General features: G+C 48.9%; 1 protein-coding gene across 8 annotated transcripts in view; it reads left to right on the plus strand.

Annotated features, from left to right (window-relative positions):
• The window catches only part of HIP1 (huntingtin interacting protein 1), a 203200-nt gene that overhangs the window by 128371 nt on the left and 52941 nt on the right, over window positions 1–21888 (plus strand). For all 8 annotated transcript variants that reach the window (XM_055292790.2, XM_063646333.1, XM_063646331.1 and 5 more), the window contains exons 2-5: window positions 7026–7089; window positions 13901–14043; window positions 14301–14357; window positions 19545–19625. In XM_055292790.2, the coding sequence (XP_055148765.1) occupies window positions 7026–7089; window positions 13901–14043; window positions 14301–14357; window positions 19545–19625 (345 nt within the window). The remainder of the gene's footprint in view (window positions 1–7025; window positions 7090–13900; window positions 14044–14300; window positions 14358–19544; window positions 19626–21888) is intronic.

A 21888-nucleotide genomic window follows, 5' to 3' on the forward strand; every position in this document is an offset into this window, starting at 1 on the left:
GCATAGTGGTACATGCCTGTGGTCCCAGCTACTCAGGAGGCTGAGATGGGAGGATTGCCTGAGCCCAGGAGATTGAGGCTGTAGTAAGCTATGATCGCACCACTGCACTCCAGCCTGGGTGACAGAGCAAGACCCTGTCTCCAAATAATAATAATAATAGATTAAATAAAAATACAGCCAGGTGCGGTAGCTCACGCCTCTAATCCCAACACTGGGAGGCCAAGGCAGGCGGATCATCTCAGCACAGGAGTTCGAGAACAGCCTGGCCAACATGGCAAAACCTCGTCTCTACTAAAAATACAAAAATTAGCCGGGCGTGGTAACATGCAACTATAATCCCAGCTACTTGGGAGGCTGAGGCAGTAGAATCACTTGAACCCAGGAGGCGGAGGTTGCAGTGAGCCAAGATCGCGGCATTGCACTTCAGCCTGGGCGACAGAGCAAGACTCTGTCTCAAAAAAAACAAACAAACACAAAAATAGCTTCCTCCCTGAATTCCCACCTCCAGGCTCCATCCAGCTCTACCCCAGCTGCCGCTGCTGCTGGCCCATTCCCCTCCACCTGCTGTCATCCCTTCTTGCCACTCAGAAGCCCACTGGCCTCCCACACGCAGCCTCACCTGCTTCCTGGCTTCTCCCCCGTCCCCCGCTGCCCCTCTGGCTGCATGCTCCATGCCCTTCCACTTTGGTGCCTTTACTTGTGGCACTTCCTCTACCTGGAAGGCTTGTCGTCTGTGTCCAGAACCCCAGACCCAGTCCCCTTCAAGCCCAAACCCCTCCACAGTACAGAGCGGGTGGTGGTTCAGGGCTTGGAACCGAAGAGTATGACCTTGGGTGAGTTTCTCCGCCTTTCTGAACAACAGCCCTCCACACCCCAGAGTTCCTATGAGGCAGTCATGAGAGAAGTGGGTAACGGCAGGGACAGTGGCTGGGCCGAGTTATCCCTCCTTTCCCTGTAAGAAGGCTTCCTTGAGCAGTGTCTCAGTTTAAAAGATTTCTCTCTCCTCTCAACACTACAGCCCAGAACTTTCCTGATTCTCAGCTATACACACACAGAGGATCCATAGTTACAAACTCATGGTATATTATTTTACGTGGCTTATGGGATTTTTAAAGATTCTAAAAATTTGTTACTTTAAGATGTTTTTGTGTGTGAGCAAGTTTCATAATGACCACAAGTTTGAGCAATTGGTCAGGCAGTAGGAACAGTTATTTTTAGGGTAAATCTAAATCTCACCCATCATGGGTCCTCCCTAGAGGCCCTGAAGCAGTTTCTAGCATTTTTCTTCCCTCTTCCCTCCCTCCCTCCCTTCCTTCCTTCCTTCCTCCCTTCCTTCCTTCCTCCTTCTTTTCTAAGACAAGGTCTTGCTCTGTCATTCTGACTGGAGTATAGTAATGCAATCTCAGCTCACTGCAGCCTCCAACGCCTGGATCACTCAAATAATCCTCCCACTTCAGTCTCCAGAGTAGCAGGGAATACAGGTGCATGCCACCATACCCAGCTACTTTTTTTGTAGGGATGAGGTCTCACTATGTTGCCCAGGCTGGTCTTGAACTCCTGTCCTCAAGTGATCTTCCCGCCTGAGTCTCCTAAGGTACTGGGATTACAGGCATGAGCCACCGCATCCAGCCCCATTTCTAGCATTTCCAGCTACCTGGTGTGGTCCTCTTCCTCACGGCCCATATTCCTTACAGGCCCTCCCAAACCCTGTGGAACTTAACCACGTCCAGGTCAGCATCTTACAGATTTGGGTTTCTTGTCCTACTACTTGTTTATGTGCCTTTTAAGTCCTTTCTGACTGCAGGCAACCTTGATGGGCTCCGGAAGTATGGAGACTTTGCCCAGGGGTCTGTCTGCAGCCAGAATTTTGCCATTGTCATGGTGCCAGGGGAAGAACATGGTTTAAACAGCTGTAATGCACTTGAGGAAATGTCCAGGGAAGACAGTGCTTGGGACAGTTCTGTCACTGAGGACTAAGGTCCAGGGAAGGATGTGTTAAGAGGAAGCTGTAAGCACTGCGTCTCCGTAGGAGAGAAGTACTGCTTCATGGAGAGGTTGAGAGGAATGAACTTTTCACTTCTTTCTTGCATCTTTTTTTTTTTTCTTTTTCTTTTTTGAGACAGGGTTTTGCTCTGTTGCCCAGGCTGGAATGCAGTGGGGGCGATCACGGCTCACTGCAACCTCTGTCTGCTGGGCTTAAGTGATCCTCCCACCTCAACCTCTCTAGTAGCTGGGACTACAGGTGTGCACCACCACACCTGGCTAATTTTTGTATTTTTTGTAGAGACGGGGTTTCACCATGTTGTCTGGGCTGATCTCAAAATCCTGGCCTCAAGCAATCCTCCCATGTCAGCCTCCCAAAGTGCTGGCCAGAGATTCCTTCCTGACTGCTCTCACTCTCACCCTGCAGAGCCAACAACTGTGCTCAGCAGAGCCCCAAATCATGTGCTGTAGGGAAAGCATCACATGTCATTCTTGTCCTCCCAGAGGACCCCATCTGATGGGGGAAAGGACCCTGTAATTAGTTTCCTGGGGCTGTCAACAAATTCCCACTAATTCGGTGGCTACATTCTCTCACTGTCTTGCAAGATAGGGCAACGCTCTCTTTGAAAGCTCTAGGGAAGCATCCTTTTTTTTTTTTTTTTTTTTTTTTGAGATTCTCGCTCTGTCACCCAGGCTGGAGTGCAGTAGCGTGATTACTGCTTACTGCACCCTCAACCTCCTGGGCTTAAGCAATCCACCTGCTTCAACCTCCCTAGTAGCTGGGACTATAGGCACGCACCACCACACCTTGCTAATTTTTGTATTTTTTAGTAGAGACACTGTTTCACTGTGTTGGCCAGGCTAGTCTTGAACTCCTGACCTCAGGTGATCCTCCCGCCTCTGCCTCTCAAAGTGCTAGGGTTACAGGTGTGAGTCACTGTGCCTGGCTGGGAAGGATCCTTTGTAGCTTCTTGTGGCCGCTGGCTGTCCTTGGCATTCCTTGGCTTGTAGATGCATCACTTGTCTCTGTCTCATTTCACGCAGCATCCTTCCTCCCTGCGTGTCTCTGGATCCCTACATCTTCTTCGAGGATCACCAGTCATATTACAGTCCATAATATGACCCTACTCCAGTGTGACCTCATCTTAACTAATTACATCTGCAAATGCCCTATTTGTAAATAAGATCATATTCATACGTACCGGCGTGGGGCGGGGGGGGGGATTTGGATGCGATCATATCTTTTTGTGGGGCGGGGGTATACAATTCAACTCGCAACAGAGGTTATACTGTTTAAAAATCAAGTCTGGTCAAGAGAAGAAAATATATAAGGAGACATGGATTTAAGAACATACTCGTTAGCCGGGCGTAGTGGCGGGCACCTGTAGTCCCAGCTACTCGGGAGGCTGAGGTGGGAGAATCGCTTGAACCTGGGTGACAGAGGTTGCAGTGAGCCGAGATTGCACCACTGCACTCTAGCCTGGTGACAGAGTGAGACTTCGTCTCAAAAAAAAAAGAACATATCTGAGAATTTAAAAAAACAGCAGCTGGATGTGGCAGTGTACAGCTATAGTCTCAGCTACTTGAGAGGCTGAGGTAGGAGGATCGCTGGAATCCAGGAGTTCAAGTCCCTCCAGCCTGGGCAACACAGCAAGACAGTAAGACCCTATCGCTTTAAAAAAAAGAAGAAGCTGGCCAGGTGCTATGGCTCACACCTGTAATCCCAGCACTTTGTGACGCCATGGCGGGTGGATCACTTGAGGTCAGGAGTTCAAGACCAGGCTGGTCAACATAGCAAAACCCTGTCTCTACTAAAAATATAAAAATTAGCCAGGTGTGGTGGCATACGCCTGTAGTCCCAGCTACTGGGGAGGCTGAGGCAGGAGAATCACTTGAACCCAGGAGGCAGAGTTTGCAGTGAGCTGAGATCATGCCACTGCACTCCAACCTGGGCAACAGAGTGAGACTCTGTCTAAACAGAAAAAAAAAAAAAAGGTTTTATTTCCCAAGGATAGATTCCTAGGAGTGAGATTACTGGGTCAAAGTTTTTTTTTTTTTTTAACCTTTCATTATAGACAAGTTCAAACATATACAAATATGAAGACTAGTCCAAGAAGCCCTGGTATAGCCCCAGCATCAACAAGGAACTTGTGGCCAAACATATATCCTATGGACAAGGGGTCAGCATTTTCTGCAAAGAGCCAGTTAGTAAATATTTTAGGCTTTGCAGGCCTCATGGTCTCCATCGCAACCATTCAACTCTGCTTTTGTAATGCAGAAGCAGTCTCAGCTGATATTAAATGAATACATAAATGCATGAGAGTGGGTGAATTCTAATAAGATTTCTTTTCTTTCTTTCTTTCTTCTTTTTTTTTTTTTTTTTTTTGTTGTTGTTGTTGTTGTTGAGAGGGAGTCTCTCTCTCACCCAGGCTGGAGTGCAATTGTGGAATCTTGGCTCCCTGCAACCTCCGCCTCCCAGGTTCAAGCAATTCTCCTGCCTCAGCCTCCCAAGTAGCAAGTAGCTGGGATTACAGGCACCCGTCACCACGCCCAGCTAATTTTTGTATTTTTAGTAGAGATGGAGTTTCACCATGTTGGCCAGACTGGTCTCAAACTCCTGACCTCAGGTGATCCACCCACCTCGGCCTCCCAAAGTGCTGGGATTACAGGCATGAGCCACCGTGCCCAGCCATAAGCTTTATTTTCAAAACCAGGTGTTAGTCTGGTCTGGTTGCGGCTTGTAACTGTAGTTTGCTGATCCGTGGGTCTATACCATCAACCACCAGACTTTTTATTCTCCAGATTATTTGAAGCAAATCTTAGACATTGTATCATCTTGCCAGTAAATATTTCAGAATGAACCTGTTTAAAAAACAAAAACTCTTTAAAAATTAACCACAACATATTTATCACTCCTAAAATTTTAAAGATAATTCCTGGCTGGGGACAGTGACTCATGCCTATAATCCCAGTGTTTTGGGAGGCTGAGGTGGGAGGATCACTTGAAGCCAGGAGTTTGAGACCAGCCTGAGCAACATAGTGAGACCCCGTCTCTACCAAAAATAAAGAAAATAACTGAGCATGGTGTCATGCGCCAGTAATCCCAGCTACTCAGGAGTCTGAGGCAGGAGGATCGCTACAGCCCAGGAGTTGGAGGCTGCGGTGAGCCATGATTGTGGACAGAACAAGACCCTGTCTCAGGACAAAAAATAATAATAATAATAATAGAAACTAGAGTTTTTTCAGCCCATTTGCAGAATTTTCCAGGAGATACATTCAAGAAAATCAAGATGTAGAGAAGTCTATATATGACAATCTAATTTTTGTAGAACAATGGCAAAATTAACCTATTCAGTATGTAGGTATTTATATGTATGTGTGGGTGTACGTATGTGATACATAACAGGTTTTTAACATGGGTTATAGGGATAGAATGACATCAAAACAGAAAAAGGAAAAAATCTGTACCTAAGAAAACAGCCTACATGGTATAATCCCTTTTCTGTGTTTGTGCAAATGGTACTCCTATGTATATGCACTTTGCAAAATTAAAAAGAGTTATGATTTGGCCGGGCACAGTGGCTCACGCTTGTAATCTCAGCACTTTGGGAGGCAGAGGTGGGAGGATCACTTGAGGTCAGAAGTTCAAGACCAGCCTGGCCAACATGGCGAAACCCCGTCTGTACTAAAAATACAAAAATTAGTTGGGCAAGGTAGTGCACATCTGTAATCCCAGCTACTCGGGAGGCTGAGGCAGGAGAACTGCTTTAACACGGGAGGCAGGGGTTGCAGTGAGCCACGATCACACCACTGCACTCTAGCCTGGGCGACAGAATAAGACTCCGTCTCAAAAGAGAAAAAAACAAGGCCTGTAGGCCGGGCGCGGTGGCTCACGCTTGTAATCCCAGCACTTTGGGAGGCCGAGGCGGGCGGATCACGAGGTCAGGAGATCGAGACCACGGTGAAACCCTGTCTCTACTAAAAATACAAAAAATTAGCCGGGCGTGGTGGCGGGTGCCTGTAGTCCCAGCTACTTGGAGAGGCTGAGGCAGGAGAATGGCGTGAACCCGGGAGGCGGAGCTTGCAGTGAGCCGAGATCGCGCCACTGCACTCCAGCCTGGGTGACAGAGCGAGACTCCGTCTCAAAAAAAAAAAAAAAAAAAAAAAACAAGGCCTGTAATCCCAGAACTTTGGGGCGGGCGGATCACCTGAGGTCAGGATTTCGAGACCAGCCTGGCCAACCACCATGGTGAAACCCCATCTCTACTAAAAATACAAAAATTAGCCAGGTGTGATGGCAGGCACCTGTAGGCCCAGCTACTCGGGAGGCTGAGGCGGGAGAATCGCTTGAACCCGGGAGGCAGAGGTTGCAGTGAGCCGAGATCGGGTCACTGCACTCCAGCCTGGGTGACAGAGCGAGACTCCTCAAAAAAAAAAAAAAAAAAAAAAAGTTAACGATTTTAAAAACGATTGAGAGGGAATGTTTAATGTCCCTTGATGTCATTAAGGAAGTACAAGGGAATTTGCTTAGAAGTTGGAAAATGCCCAAGAGTGTTGGAAAACAAAGACTTAGTGGCCACTGCCGGCGCTGGCCAGCCAGGGAAGGCTCCGTGGAAGGTTTAGAGGGGAGAGAGGGGCAGCTGGATGCTCTTGGGCCGCAGTCACTCCCTGATCTCTGTGCCTCTTCCTCCTGCTCCGGGAGAAATAATGTTTCCTTGGGGGATGAAAAGCATCTCTTTGTGCGGGCTTTAATTGCCATGTTGTTGTGCCAAGGGAGTGAGTGGCAGGCGGGAGCAGCAGCTGGGCACAGCCAATGCCAGGCAGTGGTGCCCGCTCCCTCTGGACGGCCCAGCCAGCTGGCTCCCGGGAGCACTGCCCACCTCTGCCCCCAGCTGGGTGCCTGCAGAGGAACCGACCACCCGTGGGGCTGGGGGAGGATGGCTGGAGGAGGAGAAAGGGGCAGGCATCTGGGAGGGTCTCAGCCACTCTCAGAGGCTTATTCATCTCATCCTCCTTTCCCCTCCCCCCTTCTTGTTTTTCAGACTGTCAGCATCAATAAGGCCATTAATACGCAGGAAGTGGCTGTAAAGGAAAAACACGCCAGAAATATCCTTTTGGATGTTGCTTGGAAGACCGACTCCAAGGGAGGTCAACTTGTGGGGACTGAGGTCAGGGCCAGGCTCTCTTACTCAGCTCCAGGAAGGGGCAACCCTGCACAGGCCAGGTCCCTGCAGCTTCTGATGATGGCAGCTTCTCAGAGAGCGCTGGCTGCAGAGACCACAGACCTTCAGGGTGGCAGACACCAAAGAGGCTGTGAAGCCCAGGCCTTTCAACTTGCCAAAGATCCTGCTCCTTTCCTTGAGGACTTAAGCACTCCTTTTTTTCTTTTTCCAAATGGGGTCTTGCCGTGTTGCCCAGCTGGAGTGCAATGGCGTGATCATAGCTCACTGCAGCCTCCAACTCCTTGGGTCACGCAATCCTCTAGTCTCAGCCTCCCGAGTAGCTGGGACTACAGGTGTGCACCACTATGCCTGGCTAATTTATTTTATGTTTTTTAGAGATGGGGTATTGCTCATCGCCCAAGCTGGTCTCAAGCTCCTGGCCTCAAGCAATCCTCCCTCCTCTGTAACCCCAAAGTGCTGGGATTACAGGGGAGAGGCACTGCACCTGGCCGACTCAAGCTTTGTAGAACCTCAAAGTCACTTGAAAGTTACTTTCCTTTGAGAGAACTCCTGGGGGTCAGGAGGGATCTTCACCTATTATCAAAGCCCTCCAGGTCCTTTCTTTGCCTTTACAGGGACACAGGGACCACTCCCCTGGGGGTTGCATAATCAATAATCATCTCCTTTTCTGAGCATGAAAGCAAAAAAAAAGAAAAAGAGAGTTGGGTTTTTTTTTCTTTTTTGAGACAGAGCCCCACTCTGTTGCCCAGGCTGGAGGGCAGTGGCATGTTCTCGGCTCACTGCAACCTCTGCCTCCTGGATTCAAGCGATTCTTGTGCCTCAGCTTCCCAAGTAGCTGGGATGACAGGCATGTGCCACCACACCCGGCTAATTTTTGTAATTTCAGTAGGGCCGGGGTTTCGCCATGTTGGCCAGGCTGGCCTTGAACGCCTAGCCTCAGCCCCCTAAAGTGCTGGGATTACACCACGCCCGGCCGAAAAAAGAAAGTCTTAGCTTCAGAGGTTGGTTGGCCTTAAACCGAGGCAGGGCCTCTCCACCTTCGTGAACAGTTTTGACCTATGCCAGAGGGAAGAAGACAAGAGCCTGGAAGTGGATTAGGGAATGGGTGACTTGAAAGCCCTCTGTAAGCCCACCACACACAGGAGCAGCCTGTGGCTTTGTAGAGAGATGCAGTACCATGCTGGCTGATGAATCCCTAGGAATCTGCCTTCGAGCTGCAGAATCCAGGAGCCGGAGAGCTTAATCCCCAAAGGCTGAAGGAGAGAGGCTGCCAGGGGGGTGGCTAAGCTTTTAACTCTCTGTGTGCTCGGTCAGAGCAAGGTGGAGTTCCAGGCAAGCAGAGTTGGGACTTTTTTTTTTTTTCTGAGACAGGGTCTTGCTCTGTCGCCCAGGCTGGAGTGCAGTGGCGTGATCTCAGCTCATTGCAACCTCCAGCTCCCAGGCTCAAGAGATCCACCTGCCTCAACCTCCCAAGTAGCCGGGACCACAGGTGTGTATCACTACTCCTGGCTAATTTTTGTATTTTTAGTAGAGACGGGGTTTTGCCCTGTTGCTCAGGCTGGTCTCAAACTCCTGAGCTCAAGCAGTCCTCCTGCCTTGGCCTCCCAAAGTCCTGGAATTACAGGCATGAGCCACTGCGCCCAGCCTCGGAGGCTGCACTTCTATCTGCAATCTAGCCTCAACTCCTAGAGGCGACCCTCCAGGTTAGATAGCCAGAGAAGGCCAGCATTGCTTAGTGTGGTCTGTGAACTGCTGTTTGCTAGAGGGAAAGCAGCTTGCCTTTAGTGGGAAGATGCTTTGGCTGGAATTAGGATGGGGGCTGCAGAACCTCTCTGGGGTAACCCAGAAGTCCAGCCCTACTTGAGCCTAGCTAGATCTTGCTCTTTTTTTTCCCCAGAAAGACACAGGCCCCTTGCTTTCCTGCATCACGTTTGGTACCCTTGCGATGATTCAAAGCAAACCAAGAAAAGCCTTTATTTTAAATGGCCCAGTTGATTTTCTCAGAGGAAATGACTCAGCCCTGACCCTTACCTACGAATAATCTGTGATCAATCTGATAAAAGATAGGAGTAAGGGAGAGACAGTTATCATCGGGCAGTGTGCTGTTCAGGACAAGACATGGGCTCAGAGAGGCCAGGCCTGCAGCGGCAGGGTCATGTCACATGCTGCCGGAAGGCTCCCTGGGAGGAGGGAAGGGACCCTGCAGGAAGATTCTGACATCCCACCACTGGAACTCTTGGGCTCACTCTGGGACCTTGAGTGGGGCCTCCATAAGCCTTGGGTCACTTTCTGTCTGATCAAAGGTTGGACAAAGAAGATTTCAGGCCAGGTGTGGTGGCTCATGCCTGTAATCCCAGCACTTTGGAAGGTGGAGGCGGGTGGATCACCTGAGGTCAGGAGTTCGAGACCAGCTGGCCAACATGGTAAAACCCCGTCCTACTAAAAAAACAATAATTAGCCAGGCGTGGTGGCGGGCACCTGTAATCTCAGCTATTTGGGAGGCTGTGGCAGGAGAATCGCTTGAACCTGGGAGGCAGAGGTTGCAGTGAGCCGAGATCGCGCCACTGTACTCCAGCCTGGGCAACAAGAGCAAAACTCTGTTTCAAAAAGAAAAAGAAGATTTCAAAGATTTAACAGTCCAGCTCTAACATTCTATGAGTCTCTGATTCATAATTTCTAAATGATGAATAAATGTTGAAAAATCAACTCCATACAGTAGGGTTTGAAATGCCTAATTAAAGATATCCCAAAGCTTTTTTTTTTTTTTTTTTGAGGCAGGGTCATGCACTGTCACCCAGGCTGGAGTGCAGTGACACAATCAGTTGGAGGCTCACTGCAGCCCTCAACTTTTAGGCTCAAGTGATCCTCCCGCCTCAGCCTCCTGAGTAGCTGGGACTATAGGCACACGCCATCATGCCTGGCTAATTTTTTATAGAGATGGGGTCTCGCTGTGGCCCAGACTGGTCTTTAACTCTTAGCTAGGCTCAAGCAGTCCTCCCGCTGGGCCTTCCAAAGTGCTGCGATTACAGGCGTGAGCCACCACGCCCAGCCCATTTATCTATTATCAGGTCTTTTATCAGCTGTCTTAGATACAAACTGAATAAGCATTAGGAGGTCTGACTTCAGAAATGCTGCTTACACATTTATCACAGATGCCTAAATGGTGAACAGTTTGGCCCGCCACCTTGGTATTCACTCCTGGAGGGCTGGGGACTTAGTCTTATTTTTCTTACTTTCTTTTTTTTCTCCCTGAATGGATTTTACAGTCTTTGACACATACTTGGGGCATAAAAATGCCTATAATGTGAAAGAATGCCAGAAAGGTCTCCTTGCGCATTTCAAAGTCTGGGTGCCTGAGCCAGGTGTGATGGTTCACACCTGTAATCCCAGCACTTTGGGAGGCCCAGGCAGGAGGATCACATAGCCCAGGAATTCAAGACCAGCCTGGGCAACACAGTGGGACCCATCTCTACAAAAAAATTAAAAATTAGCTAAGTGTGTTGGTGCATGCCTGTAGCTCCCAGCTGCTTGGGAGGCTGAGCAGGGAGGATCACTTGAGCCCAGAAGTTGGAGGCTGCAGTGAGCTATGATCGCACCAATGCACTCCAGGCTGGGCAACAGAAGGAGACTCTGTCTCTAAAAAATAAATTAATTAACAAAATTAATTTGAATTTAATAAAATAAAGCCAGGGTCCCCGGCTAGCTCTGCACTCAGCTTTGGTTTAGGAGGCTGCTCTCAGGAAAAGTAAGTGCTATCCGCTGGGAGAAGGGAGTGCGGGGAGGCTGGGGGTTGCTGATCTCTCCTCACTGCTTCCTTGCAGTCTGCAGGGGCTGTGCTTTAAGCGGAACCAAAAATTATTTCAGAAATCGCTCCTACACCAAGGCCAGGCACGGTGGCTCACACCTGTAATCCCAGAAATTTGGGAGGCCAAGGTGGGTGGATCTCTTGAGGCCAGGAGTTCGAGACCAGCCTGGGCAACATGGTGAAACCCCGTCTCTACTAAAAAAACAAAAATTAGCCGGCCATGGTGGCGGGCGCCTGTGATCCCAGCTACTTGGGAGGCTGAGGCACAAGAATCGCTTGAACCTGGGAGGTGGAGGTTGCAGTGAGCCAAGATTGTGCCACTGCACTCCAGCCTGGGTGACAGAGCGAGACCCTGTCTAAAAAAAAAATAGAAAGAAAGAACGAACGAACGAAAGAGAGAGAGAGAGGGAAGGAAAGGAAGGAAGGGAGGGAGGGAGGGAAAAAGAAAGCAAAGAAAGAAAGAGAGAGAGAGAAAGAAGGAAGGAAGAAAGAAAGACAGACAGACAGAAAGAAAGAAAGAAGGAAAGAAAGACTCCTACACCAAAAGCTGATTTTAGCTTCCAGACCCAAACATCTGTTTAAGTCCACCCCTCTCTAAATGAAAATGTCATCAAGGAAAGGAGCTTTATGGTATCTTCCAGTTCAGAAGCAAAATAACATGTGCTCCGGGTGAGTCATTTAGTTTCCTACCTGAGGCGAGTCTTTCTGCCCTAAATGACAGTGCACTTGCGACCTGAGCCTTGCTGAGTAAAGCCTAAAGTTCCGGGCACAGAGTTGGCCTAACAGCTGACAGTGCCCAGTTACTGGGTCTGTGAATCTTGTTGAAGCACACAATTACAAAAGTGGAAATTCTCTCCTCACTCCAAAAAGAGCTCACTAATGACAGAGACCTGGAATAGCCGAACTTAAAATCATGTGAGGCCAGAGGGCCATTTATTTATTTTTGAGATGGAGTCTCGCTCTGTCGCCCAGGCTGGAGTGCCGTGGTGCAATCTCCAACTCCCACTGCAACCTCCAACTCCCAGGTTCAGGCGATTCTCCTGCCTCAGCCTCCCAAGTAGCTGGGATTACAGGCATGCACCACCATGCCCAGCTAATTTTTGTACTTTTAGTAGAGATGGGGTTTCACCATGTTGGCCAGGCTGATCTCGATCTCCTGACCTCGTGATCCACCTGCCTCAGCCTCCCAAAGTGCTGGGATTACAGCCGTGAGCCACCACGCCCGACTCTGATGGACATTTATTACATGCAAACTGACAACTGTCTGCAGGGGGTGGGTGTGTCTGGAATTAGGTCTGGGGAGAAGCGGTTCCAGGATTCCATATATGGGGAATTTAAGGTGTGGGGAGATTGAGGGTGCCCCTGAATGGGGCCAGGCAGGTTTATGAAAGAAGTGGGGTGTTGAGGTTTACAGAAAGGGCATTTTAGACAAAGATTGCTGCTGTCAAGGCAAGCACAAGGCTGACTAAATGGAAAGGGGCCAGAGGTGCTGCCTGGAGGAGGAGCCAAGGGGTCAAGGTGCAGGATTCCCTGCAGGAACCAAGGTCCTTGATGAGGAGCGGAAGCACACCCTCACTTTTTTTTTTTTTTGAGACGGAGTCTTGCTCTGTCACCCAGGCTGGAGTGCAGTGGCATGATCCTGGCTCACTGCAACCTCCACCTCCCGGGTTCAAGCTATTCTCTTGCCTCAGCCTCCTGAGTAGCTGGGATTACAGGCGACCACCACCACGCCCAGCTAATTTTGTATTTTTAGTAGAGATGGAGTTTCACCGTGTTGGTCAGGCTGATCTTGAACACCTGACCTCAGGTGATCCACCCACCTCGGGCCCCCAAAGTGCTGGGATTACAGGCGTGAGTCACTGCGCCCAGCCTGCACACCCTCACTTTTAATAATGCATAAGAAAGAACCTGAGGAAGCCCTCAAATGTTGTGTAAAAGTTAGGTGTCATAAGGCCAGACACAGTGGTTCATGACTGTAACCCCAGCACTTTGCGAAGCCAAGAGGGGAGGATCACTTGAGGCCAGGAGCTTGAGACCAGCCTGGGCAACACAGCAAGACCTCATCTCTACCAAAACTTTAAAAATGAGCCGGGCATAGTGGTGCATGCCTATAGCCCCAGCTACTTGGGAGGCTGAGGTAGGAGGATTGCCTGAGCCCAGGAGTTCGAGGTTACAGTGAGCTATGATCACACCACTGCACTCCAGTCTGGGTGACAGAGCAAGACCCTATCTCAACCACCACAACAAATAGCTGTAGTTATTCCCGAAGGACCCATCATCAACTCAGCATTCTGATAGAAAGGGCAACCCAGTACCACTGTGGCCTACAGGGTATTTATGCAAATTAGAAAAAGACACCTCTCTTTCAAGATGCTTGCATCTCAGGAAATTGTCTACTCAAGTGGATTTTATTAGAACAAGTATTCCCATCTACCCTAAAACTCCCAGAAGGAATGTACAGTTCCATGGTGTCTTAGCTCTGAGCGGCACTCCCTCCAAGGCACTGCCAACCACGACTTGCACAACTGCTCGGTCCCCCGCGGTGGCTGGGTGCAGGCTCGGTCCCCCGCGGTGGCTGGGTGCAGCCTTTGTCCCCCGCAGGGGCTGGGTGCAGCCTTTATCCCCCGCGGTGGCTGGGTGCAGCCTTTGTCCCCCGCAGGGGCTGGGTGCAGGCTCGGTCCCCCGCGGTGGCTGGGTGCAGCCTTTATCCCCTGCGGTGGCTGGGTGCAGCCTTTATCCCCCGCGGTGGCTGGGTGCAGCCTTTATCCCCCGCAGGGGCTGGGTGCAGCCTCTCTTCCCCGGGGTGGCTGGGTGCAGGCTCGGTCCCCCGCGGTGGCTGGGTGCAGCCTCTCTCTCCCGCGGTGGCTGGGTGCAGGCTGGATTCTGGGAAGCAGAGCCCATGCCGTTGTTTTCCATAACCCCCCCTCACCGTGCATACTGGGCACCCACCATGAGAAAGGGGCACAGACCTTCTGGTCTGTTGTCAACCGCCTGCCTCTGTCTAGCAACGCAGTGCTCTGCTGGAAGTTCTGCCATGTGTTCCACAAACTCCTCCGAGATGGACACCCGAACGTGAGTTTCTGGGGCTGTGGGGTGGCAGGGAGCCAGGGACACTTGTGGGGAAAGTGACTGCCTGGGCCACAGAGGCTGCTGTCCTCTCCCACACTGCCCCCTTCTGGCCTTTGGGTTCCCCATTAGGGGTGGGTGAGCCTCTCTCCCATCAGCCTGTCCCCCCTGCCCCAGGTTTACCTCCGCCTCTCTCCATCCTCCTTTCCTTTGTCTTTCCTTCCTTCTCCATTCTCTCACAGGCTGTTCTTTTGCTTCTGCAGGTCCTGAAGGACTCTCTCAGATACAGAAATGAATTGAGTGACATGAGCAGGATGTGGGTGAGTCTGGAGATGTACCCAGGAGCCACCTGCTCCTCCTCTCCTTCCCCTGAGGCCACAGAGCAAGGACTGGAGGGTGAAATAAATTCATCTCATTCAGCTTGTTGAGGATTTCTCCCATGAGTGCCAGAGAGGGACTAAGGATGCCCCCAAAGAGTACCACGATATCCATAGTCTTGCCTGGGGTCCCTGGACGCTTCAGGAAATTTCCAGGGCCTGGGAGCTTCTCCTGCCAACGGAAACTCATGTCACAAAGCTGTCCAAGAGTTGGGATCCGTCAGCAGTAGCCACACAGCCATGGTTCCTGCTTTTTTTTTTTTTTTTTTTTTTGGTAGAGATGGGGGTCTCGCTATGCTGCCCAGGCTGGTCTTGAACTCCTGGCCTCAAGTGATCCACCCACCTCAGCCTTCCAAAGTGCTGGGATCACACACATGAGCCACTGTGCCCAGCCCACAGTTCCTATTTCTCTTCTCCTTCCACTGGTCCCGTTGGAGTCATAGTGCATTGAGAATTAGAATTAGCATACCCAATTCTTAATGCCAGAGCTTTTTCTTTCCTGTTTAGAGATTATCAGTGCTTTAGGATGAGGGGGCAGGTAGGTGGCAATATCACAGTCAATGGAAAAGAGCATTTCTATACACACACCACAGTCACCCCAGATTCTGATGTCTGCGGGTGTGTATATGGAGAGGAGTAATCTGCATTTTGAAGAATCTCCCTTGGCCAGGCGCAGGGCTCATGCCTGTAATCCCAGCACTTTGGGAGGCCGAGGCAGGCAAATCACCTGAGGTCAGAAGTTTGAGACCAACCTGGCCAAGAAGGTGAAATCCCGGCTCTACTAAAAATACACAAATTAGCTGGGTGTGGTGGCGTGTGCCTGTAATCCCAGCTACTCGGGAGGCTGAGGCAGAAGAATCGCTTGAACCTAGGAGATGGAGGTTGTGATAAGCCAAGATTGGGCCACTGCACTCCAGCTTGGGTGACAGAGTGAGACTCTGTCTCAAAAAAAAAAAAAAAAAAAAAAAATCTCCCTGATTGATTCTGATATGTTCTTTTGCCTCTACCAGTTGAAAACTACTACTTCAGCCTTTTTGCACAGTCTTACCTGTATCTGTCTGCACCTATAAAACACTGGCAACTATGTAGTCCTGTCTACCTATCATAGGTGAGGAAACACAGGCCCAGAAAGGGAAGCAGCTTGTCCTAAAGTCACAAAATTAGGTACCAGAACAAAGTTGAGAGTTGTCCCCAGATTTCCCAACTGTGTGCTGGAAAACGTTCCCTGTAACATGTAAAGCTTAGGTCTTTTTCCTTTTTGTTAGAATTTGCCTGATATATATTTCTCCATCTTTTTACTTGAAGCATTCCTGTATTTTTATGTTTTAGAAATAACACTTATAAATAACATTTGGTTGGATTTTGTGTGGTTTGTGGTTGTTGTTTTTTTATCCAGGATGGTAGTCTTTGTCTTTTAACTGGGCATTTAGTCTATTTACATTTATTATGCTACATGGTATGTTTAGATTTATGTCTCCAATTTTATTCTATGCTTTCTATTTGTCCCATCTGTTCTATTTCTATTTCTCTCATTCCTTGCCTTCTTTTGGATTGGCTGGGTATTTTTTTCTCATTCTGTTTTTTCCCCATTACTATTTGGGAGGTTAAAAAACAAATCTACTTTTTTTGTTTTTGGCATGTTCTCTAATAATTACAAAATGCTTGCTTGTTTTATCTAGGTCTACCTTTCATATCTTTGTTTCCTGTATAACACAAAGACTTTAGAATATTTTAGTTCCATTCAGTCCCTCCATTTATCTGTTAGCATAACCATGTATTTTGGTTTTGGTTATGTTTATCTTTAAACTCTGTAAGTTATTGTTTTATTTTCCTTGTTTTATTCTGTGATCTCCATAGACCTTCCATCTGAGATCACTTTCTTTCTGCCTGAATTATTTCTTTTATAACTTCCATAATTGAGAGTCTACTGGTGGCTAACACCGTGTTTGCTTGTTTAAGAATGTCGTTTTTGTCTGGGCGCAGTGGCTCATGCCTGTAATCCCAGCACTTTGGGAGGCCGAGGCAGGTGGATCATGAGGTCAGGAGATTGAGACCATCCTGGCTAACACAGTGAAACCCCATCTCTACTAAAAAAAAATACAGAAAACTAGCCGGGTGTGGTGGCAGGCGCCTGTAGTCCCAGCTACCTGGGAGGCTGAGGCAGGAGAATGGCATGAACCTGGGAGGCAGAGTTCGCAGTGAGCTGAGATCTCACCACTGCACTCCAGCCTAGGTGACAGAGCGAGACTTTGTCTCAAAAAAAAACAAAAAAAGAATGTCGTTTTCTTTTTTTGGAGACAGAGTCTTGCTCTGTTGCCTAGGCCAGAGTGCACTGGCATAATCTCAGCTCACTGCAACCTCCGCCGCCCAGGTTGAAGTGATTCTCCTGCCTCAGCCTCCCGAATAGCTAGAATTACGGTACTTACCACCACACCCAGCTAATTTTTATATTTTAGTGAAGACAGGGTTTTGCCATGTTGCCCAGGCTGGTCTCGAACTCCTGACCTCAAGTGATCTTCCCTCCACGGCCTCCCAAAGTGTTGGGATTACAGGCATCAGCCACCGTGCCCAGCCCATTCTCAGATTTTGGCTAGACCTGTGTCAGACTTTCTCATCCTACCCCTCATGTCTCTAAACCACTCTTTCAGTTTTTTCTACCTATTTGTCTTTGCTGTATTCTGGATAATTTTTATCAGCTCTAGCCTTCAGTTTGCCTCCTCTCCAGTTGGGTCTAATGTGTTATTAAGCTTCTCCATAAGGTTTTCAATTTCATTTAGTACAGTTTTCTTTTCTTTTCTTCTACTTCTTTTTTTTTTCTTGAGACAGAGTTTTGCTCTTGTTGCCCAGGCTGGAGTACAATGGCACGATCTCTGCTCATTGCAACCTCCGCCTCCCAGGTTCAAGCAATTCTCCTGTCTCAGCCTCCCAAGTAGCTGGGATTACAGGCGTGTGACACCACGCCCAGCTAATTTTATATGTTTAGTAGAGATAGGGTTTCACCATGTTGGCCAGGCTGGTTTCGAACTCCTAACCTCAGGTGATCCAATGCCTCGGCCTCTCAAATTGCTAGGATTACAGGCATGAGCCACCACACCTGGCCCAATTAGTACAGTTTTCATTTCTTGAAGTTCTATTTTTTTTTATAATCTGCTTATTTTTCGCAGGGGGAGGTTGTTGTTGTTGTTGTTTGAGACAGGGTCTCACTCTGTCACCCAGGCTGGAGTGCAGTGGCCTGATCATGGCTTACTGCAGCCTCAACCTCCTGAGCTCCAGTGATCCTTGCACCTCAGCCTCCCAAGTAGCTGGGAAAACAGGTGTGCACCACCAAACCCAGCTAATTTTTGTAGACGCAGGGTTTTGCCATGTTGCCCAGGGTGGTCTCGAACCCCTGGGCTTAAGCGATCTGCCACCTCAGCCTCCCAAAGCACTGGGATCACAGACAGGAGGAGCCACTGTGTCTGGCCCTGCTTCTCCTCCTTTACAATTTATTATGCTCTGCATATATTTTGAAACAGTCTCTTATTTCTTTAGATATATGAACCAAAGTCATTTCATATATATTTTGTAATTCTATTATCTAAAGTCTTTAGAGATTTGTTTCTGTCCTCCGTCCCTTTTGGTGCATTTTGCCCATGCTGTGTAGTTTTATGTTCAGTTATTTTCTACCCTAAGCTGCTCATCTTCCTTGGAATTTTATCTGTGGAGAATTCTTTGAAGTCTGTAACGAAGGCAGGTTCCTCTAGAGAGAATTGGTATTTGCTTCGATTGAGATCACTCGAAATTAAATTCTCAGCTTAAGGTTTTGTGAATTTAGGGCAGATTTTCCTTCCCCGATCACAGTGGCGATTTGAGGCAGTAGAATTCTTCATAGTCCTTAGGGAGGACTTCCTCAGTGCAGGAGTACAAGCATTTGTTATTTTATTATTTATCTTTACTTCTCCTGTACCAAGGAGGCACTCTTTTGTGTGTGTGTTGGTGGTGGTGGTGGTGTTTTGAGACAATTTCTTGCTCTGTCACCAAGGCTGGAGGTATGGTGACATGATCACAGCTCACTGCAGCCTCAACTTCCTGGGCTCAAGTGATCCTCCCACTTCAGCCTCCTGAATAGCTGAGACCACAGATGCACACCACCATGCCCAGCTAATTTTTTAATGTTTTGTGGAGATGGGGTTTCACCATGTTGGCCAGGCTGGTCTCAAACTCCTGAGCTCAAGCAATCCTCCCTCCTCGGCCTCCCAAAGTGCTGGGATTACAGGCATGAGCCACTCACTGCACCTGGCCAGACTCAACATTCTTAAGTAGGCAGCTTTGTCCAGAATTTATCAAACGAAGTCCTTATGTTTGTACAAAAGATTGTGCTGTAAGGAATGTTCATTGAAATGGTTTATGATAGCAAAAATTTCAACTGGTTTGAATTGGCTTCAGCTCATTTGAATTTATTGAGTCAGTTCAATAAATTACAATAATACTGGTCAGTCACTAAAAATAATGAAAGAAAGTTTAAGAAGTTGAATAAAATTGCAGCATATTAAGTGAGAAAAATAGATTGATTCTATTTTACATTTAAGAATAAAGGTAGATGGCTGGGTGCGGTGGCTCACGCCTGTAATACCAGGACTTTGGGAGGCAGAGGTGGGCAGATCACCTGAGATCAGGAGTTCAAGACTAGTGTGGCCAACATGGTGAAACCCCGTTTCTCTACTAAAAACTACAAAAATTAGCTGGGTGTGGTGGCTCACACCTGTAGTGTAATCCCAGCCTTCTGGGAGGCCAAGGCAGGTGGATCACTGGAGGCCAGGAGTTTGAGACCAGCCTGGGCAACATGGTGAAACCATATCTCTACTAAAAATACAAAAATTGACCAGGCATGGTGGCACATGCCTGTAATCCCAGCTACTCGGGAGGCTGAGGCAGGAGAATCACTTGAACCCAGGAGGCGGAGGCTGCAGTGAGCTGAGATCATGCCACTGCACTCCAGCCTGGGCAACAGAGCTAGACCCCATCTCTAAATAAATAAAATAAAGGGGAGAAGAAAAGAAGATAGGTTCTTTACCAGAGAATTCCTGGCAGCAGATCTCTCGACTATCATGTTCTTGTTTTTGACTCTGTTTCCCCTCCTCTTCCTAAAAGGGCCACCTGAGCGAGGGGTATGGACAGCTGTGCAGCATCTACCTGAAACTGCTAAGAACCAAGATGGAGTACCACACCAAAGTGAGTCTCTGCGGACAGTTCTGCCGCCACCGCCGCCTCCCCTGCTCCATCCCCTCAGCCCCTCCCTGGGCTCAGTTGTCAGCTCTTTCAGGTAATAGACAGCCCAGGCTTCTGAGGAAGTGTGCACATCATGTACCCCAGCTGTGCGAAAGGAAAGCGCCGCCAGGCCCACGGGGCGTGACGAGGGCTGGGATTTTGGCCCATGTCTTCTGCACCCTTTGTTCCCCATTTTGCAGCTAGAAAGAACAACTGGCCAGGCATGGTGACTTACACCTATAATCCTAGCTCCTTGGGAGGCCTAGGCGGATGGATCACCTGAGGTCAGGGGTTCAAGACTGGCCTGGCCAACATGGCAAAACCCCGTCTCTACTAAAAGTACAAAAATTACCCATGGTGGTGATGCATGCCTGTAGTCCCAGCTACTCTGGAGGCTGAGGCAGGGGAATCGCTTGAACCTGAGACCAGGAGGCAGAGGTTGCAGTGAGCCAAAACCACACCACTGCACTCCAGCCTGGGAGACAAAATGAGACTCTGTCTCAAAAAAAAAAAAAAAGAAAGGGTAACCCTAGCCACTAGATTGCCTTATGAAAATGTTACAGAAGCATTGATTTTACTGTTAATAAAAATAATTCCTGTCCAGGCACAGTGGCTCATGCCTGTAATCTGAGCATTTTGGAAGATCGAGGCTGGAGGATCACTTAAGACCAGGAGTTTGAGAACAGCCTGGGTCATAGCAAGACCCTGTCTCTACAAAAAAATTACAATTAGCCAGAGGTGGTGGTGCATGCCTGTAGTCCCAGCTACTCAGGAGGCAAGAGGATCACTTGAGTTCTGGAGTTGAAGGCTGCTGTAAGCTATGATCATGCCACTGTACTCCAGCCTGAGTGACAGGGCAAAACTACTCCTACAATTTCTTTTATTTATTTATTTTTTTTGAGAGAGAGTTTCGCTCTTGTTGCCCAGGCTGGAGTGCAATGGGGCGATCTCGGCTCACCGAAACCTCCGCCTCCCGGGTTCAAGAGATTCTCCTGCCTCAGTCTCCTGAGTAGCTGGGATTACAGACATGCACCACCATGCCTGGCTAATTTTGTATCTTTTTTTTTAGTAGAGATGGGGTTTCTCCATGTTCATCAGGTTGGTCTAGAACTCCCAACTTCAGGTGATCCACCTGCCTTGGCCTCTCAAAGTGCTGGGATTACAGGCGTGAGCCACAGCACCCAGCAATTCCTACAATTTCTATAGCAAGTTCCCGTACAGACCTGTCTTTTAATCTGTTTATTTTATTTTTATTTTATTTTATTTTTTTGAGATGGAGTCTCACTCTGTCACTCAGGCTGGAGTGCAGTGTGGCACGATCTCACCTCACTACCACCTCTACCTCCTGGGTTCAAGCAATTCTCATGTCTCAGCCTCCCAAGTAGCTGGGACTACAGTCAGGAGCCAACACACCCGGCTAATTTAGTAGAGAGGGGATTTCGCCATGTTGGCCAGGCTGGAGGTGGATCACCTTAGCTCACTGCAGCCTCAAATTCCTGGGCTCAAGAGATCCTCCTGCCCCACCACAGATGCTCACCACCACACTGGCTTAGATCCACTCTGGTGTGACGCTGGGCAGGGTGGAAAACAACATCTCAGTCACAGAGGCCTCGGCACCCGCCTGAGCCGCACCTTGGACTCTTCGGTACCCAATGGGGATCAGGCAATGACACGGGCCACTCTGCATTTTACGTTGCTTTTCCTGGGGGCAGTGCACAAAGTGGACTTGAAAGATCCAGGTGGCCAGTGAGGACAGTGATGAGAGCCAGAATTAGGACAGTTGTCCATGGGACAGTCAAAGAAGCAGGGACTGCCTGAAGATTGGCAGGAAATGAGGCTGGGTGGGATTTCTCGTGCCTATAATCCCAGCATTTTGGGAGGCCAAGGAGGGCGGATTGCTTAAGTCCAGGAGTTCGAGCCTAGGCCATAGCAAGACCCTGTCTCTACAAAAAATTAAAAAATTAGCCAGGCTTGGTAGTGTGCAACTGTAGTCCCAGCTACTCAGGAGGCTGAGGTGGGAGGATGCCTTGAGCCTGGGAGGTCAAGGATGCACTGAGCTATGATCACATCACTGCCCTCCTGCCTGAGCAACAGAGTGAGGCCCTATTTCACAGAAAAAAGAGAGAAGAAGGTGACACGATGGATAGTGTGAGGTGGGGGAGGCCAGCAGCTGAGGGGTGTGCAGGGGTCTGGCAACTATGGGAGACAACGGGGGTCAGGCAGAGGG

Source organism: Symphalangus syndactylus, chromosome 9 (assembly GCF_028878055.3).
Source record: "Symphalangus syndactylus isolate Jambi chromosome 9, NHGRI_mSymSyn1-v2.1_pri, whole genome shotgun sequence".
Classification (NCBI taxonomy): Eukaryota; Metazoa; Chordata; class Mammalia; order Primates; family Hylobatidae; genus Symphalangus; species Symphalangus syndactylus.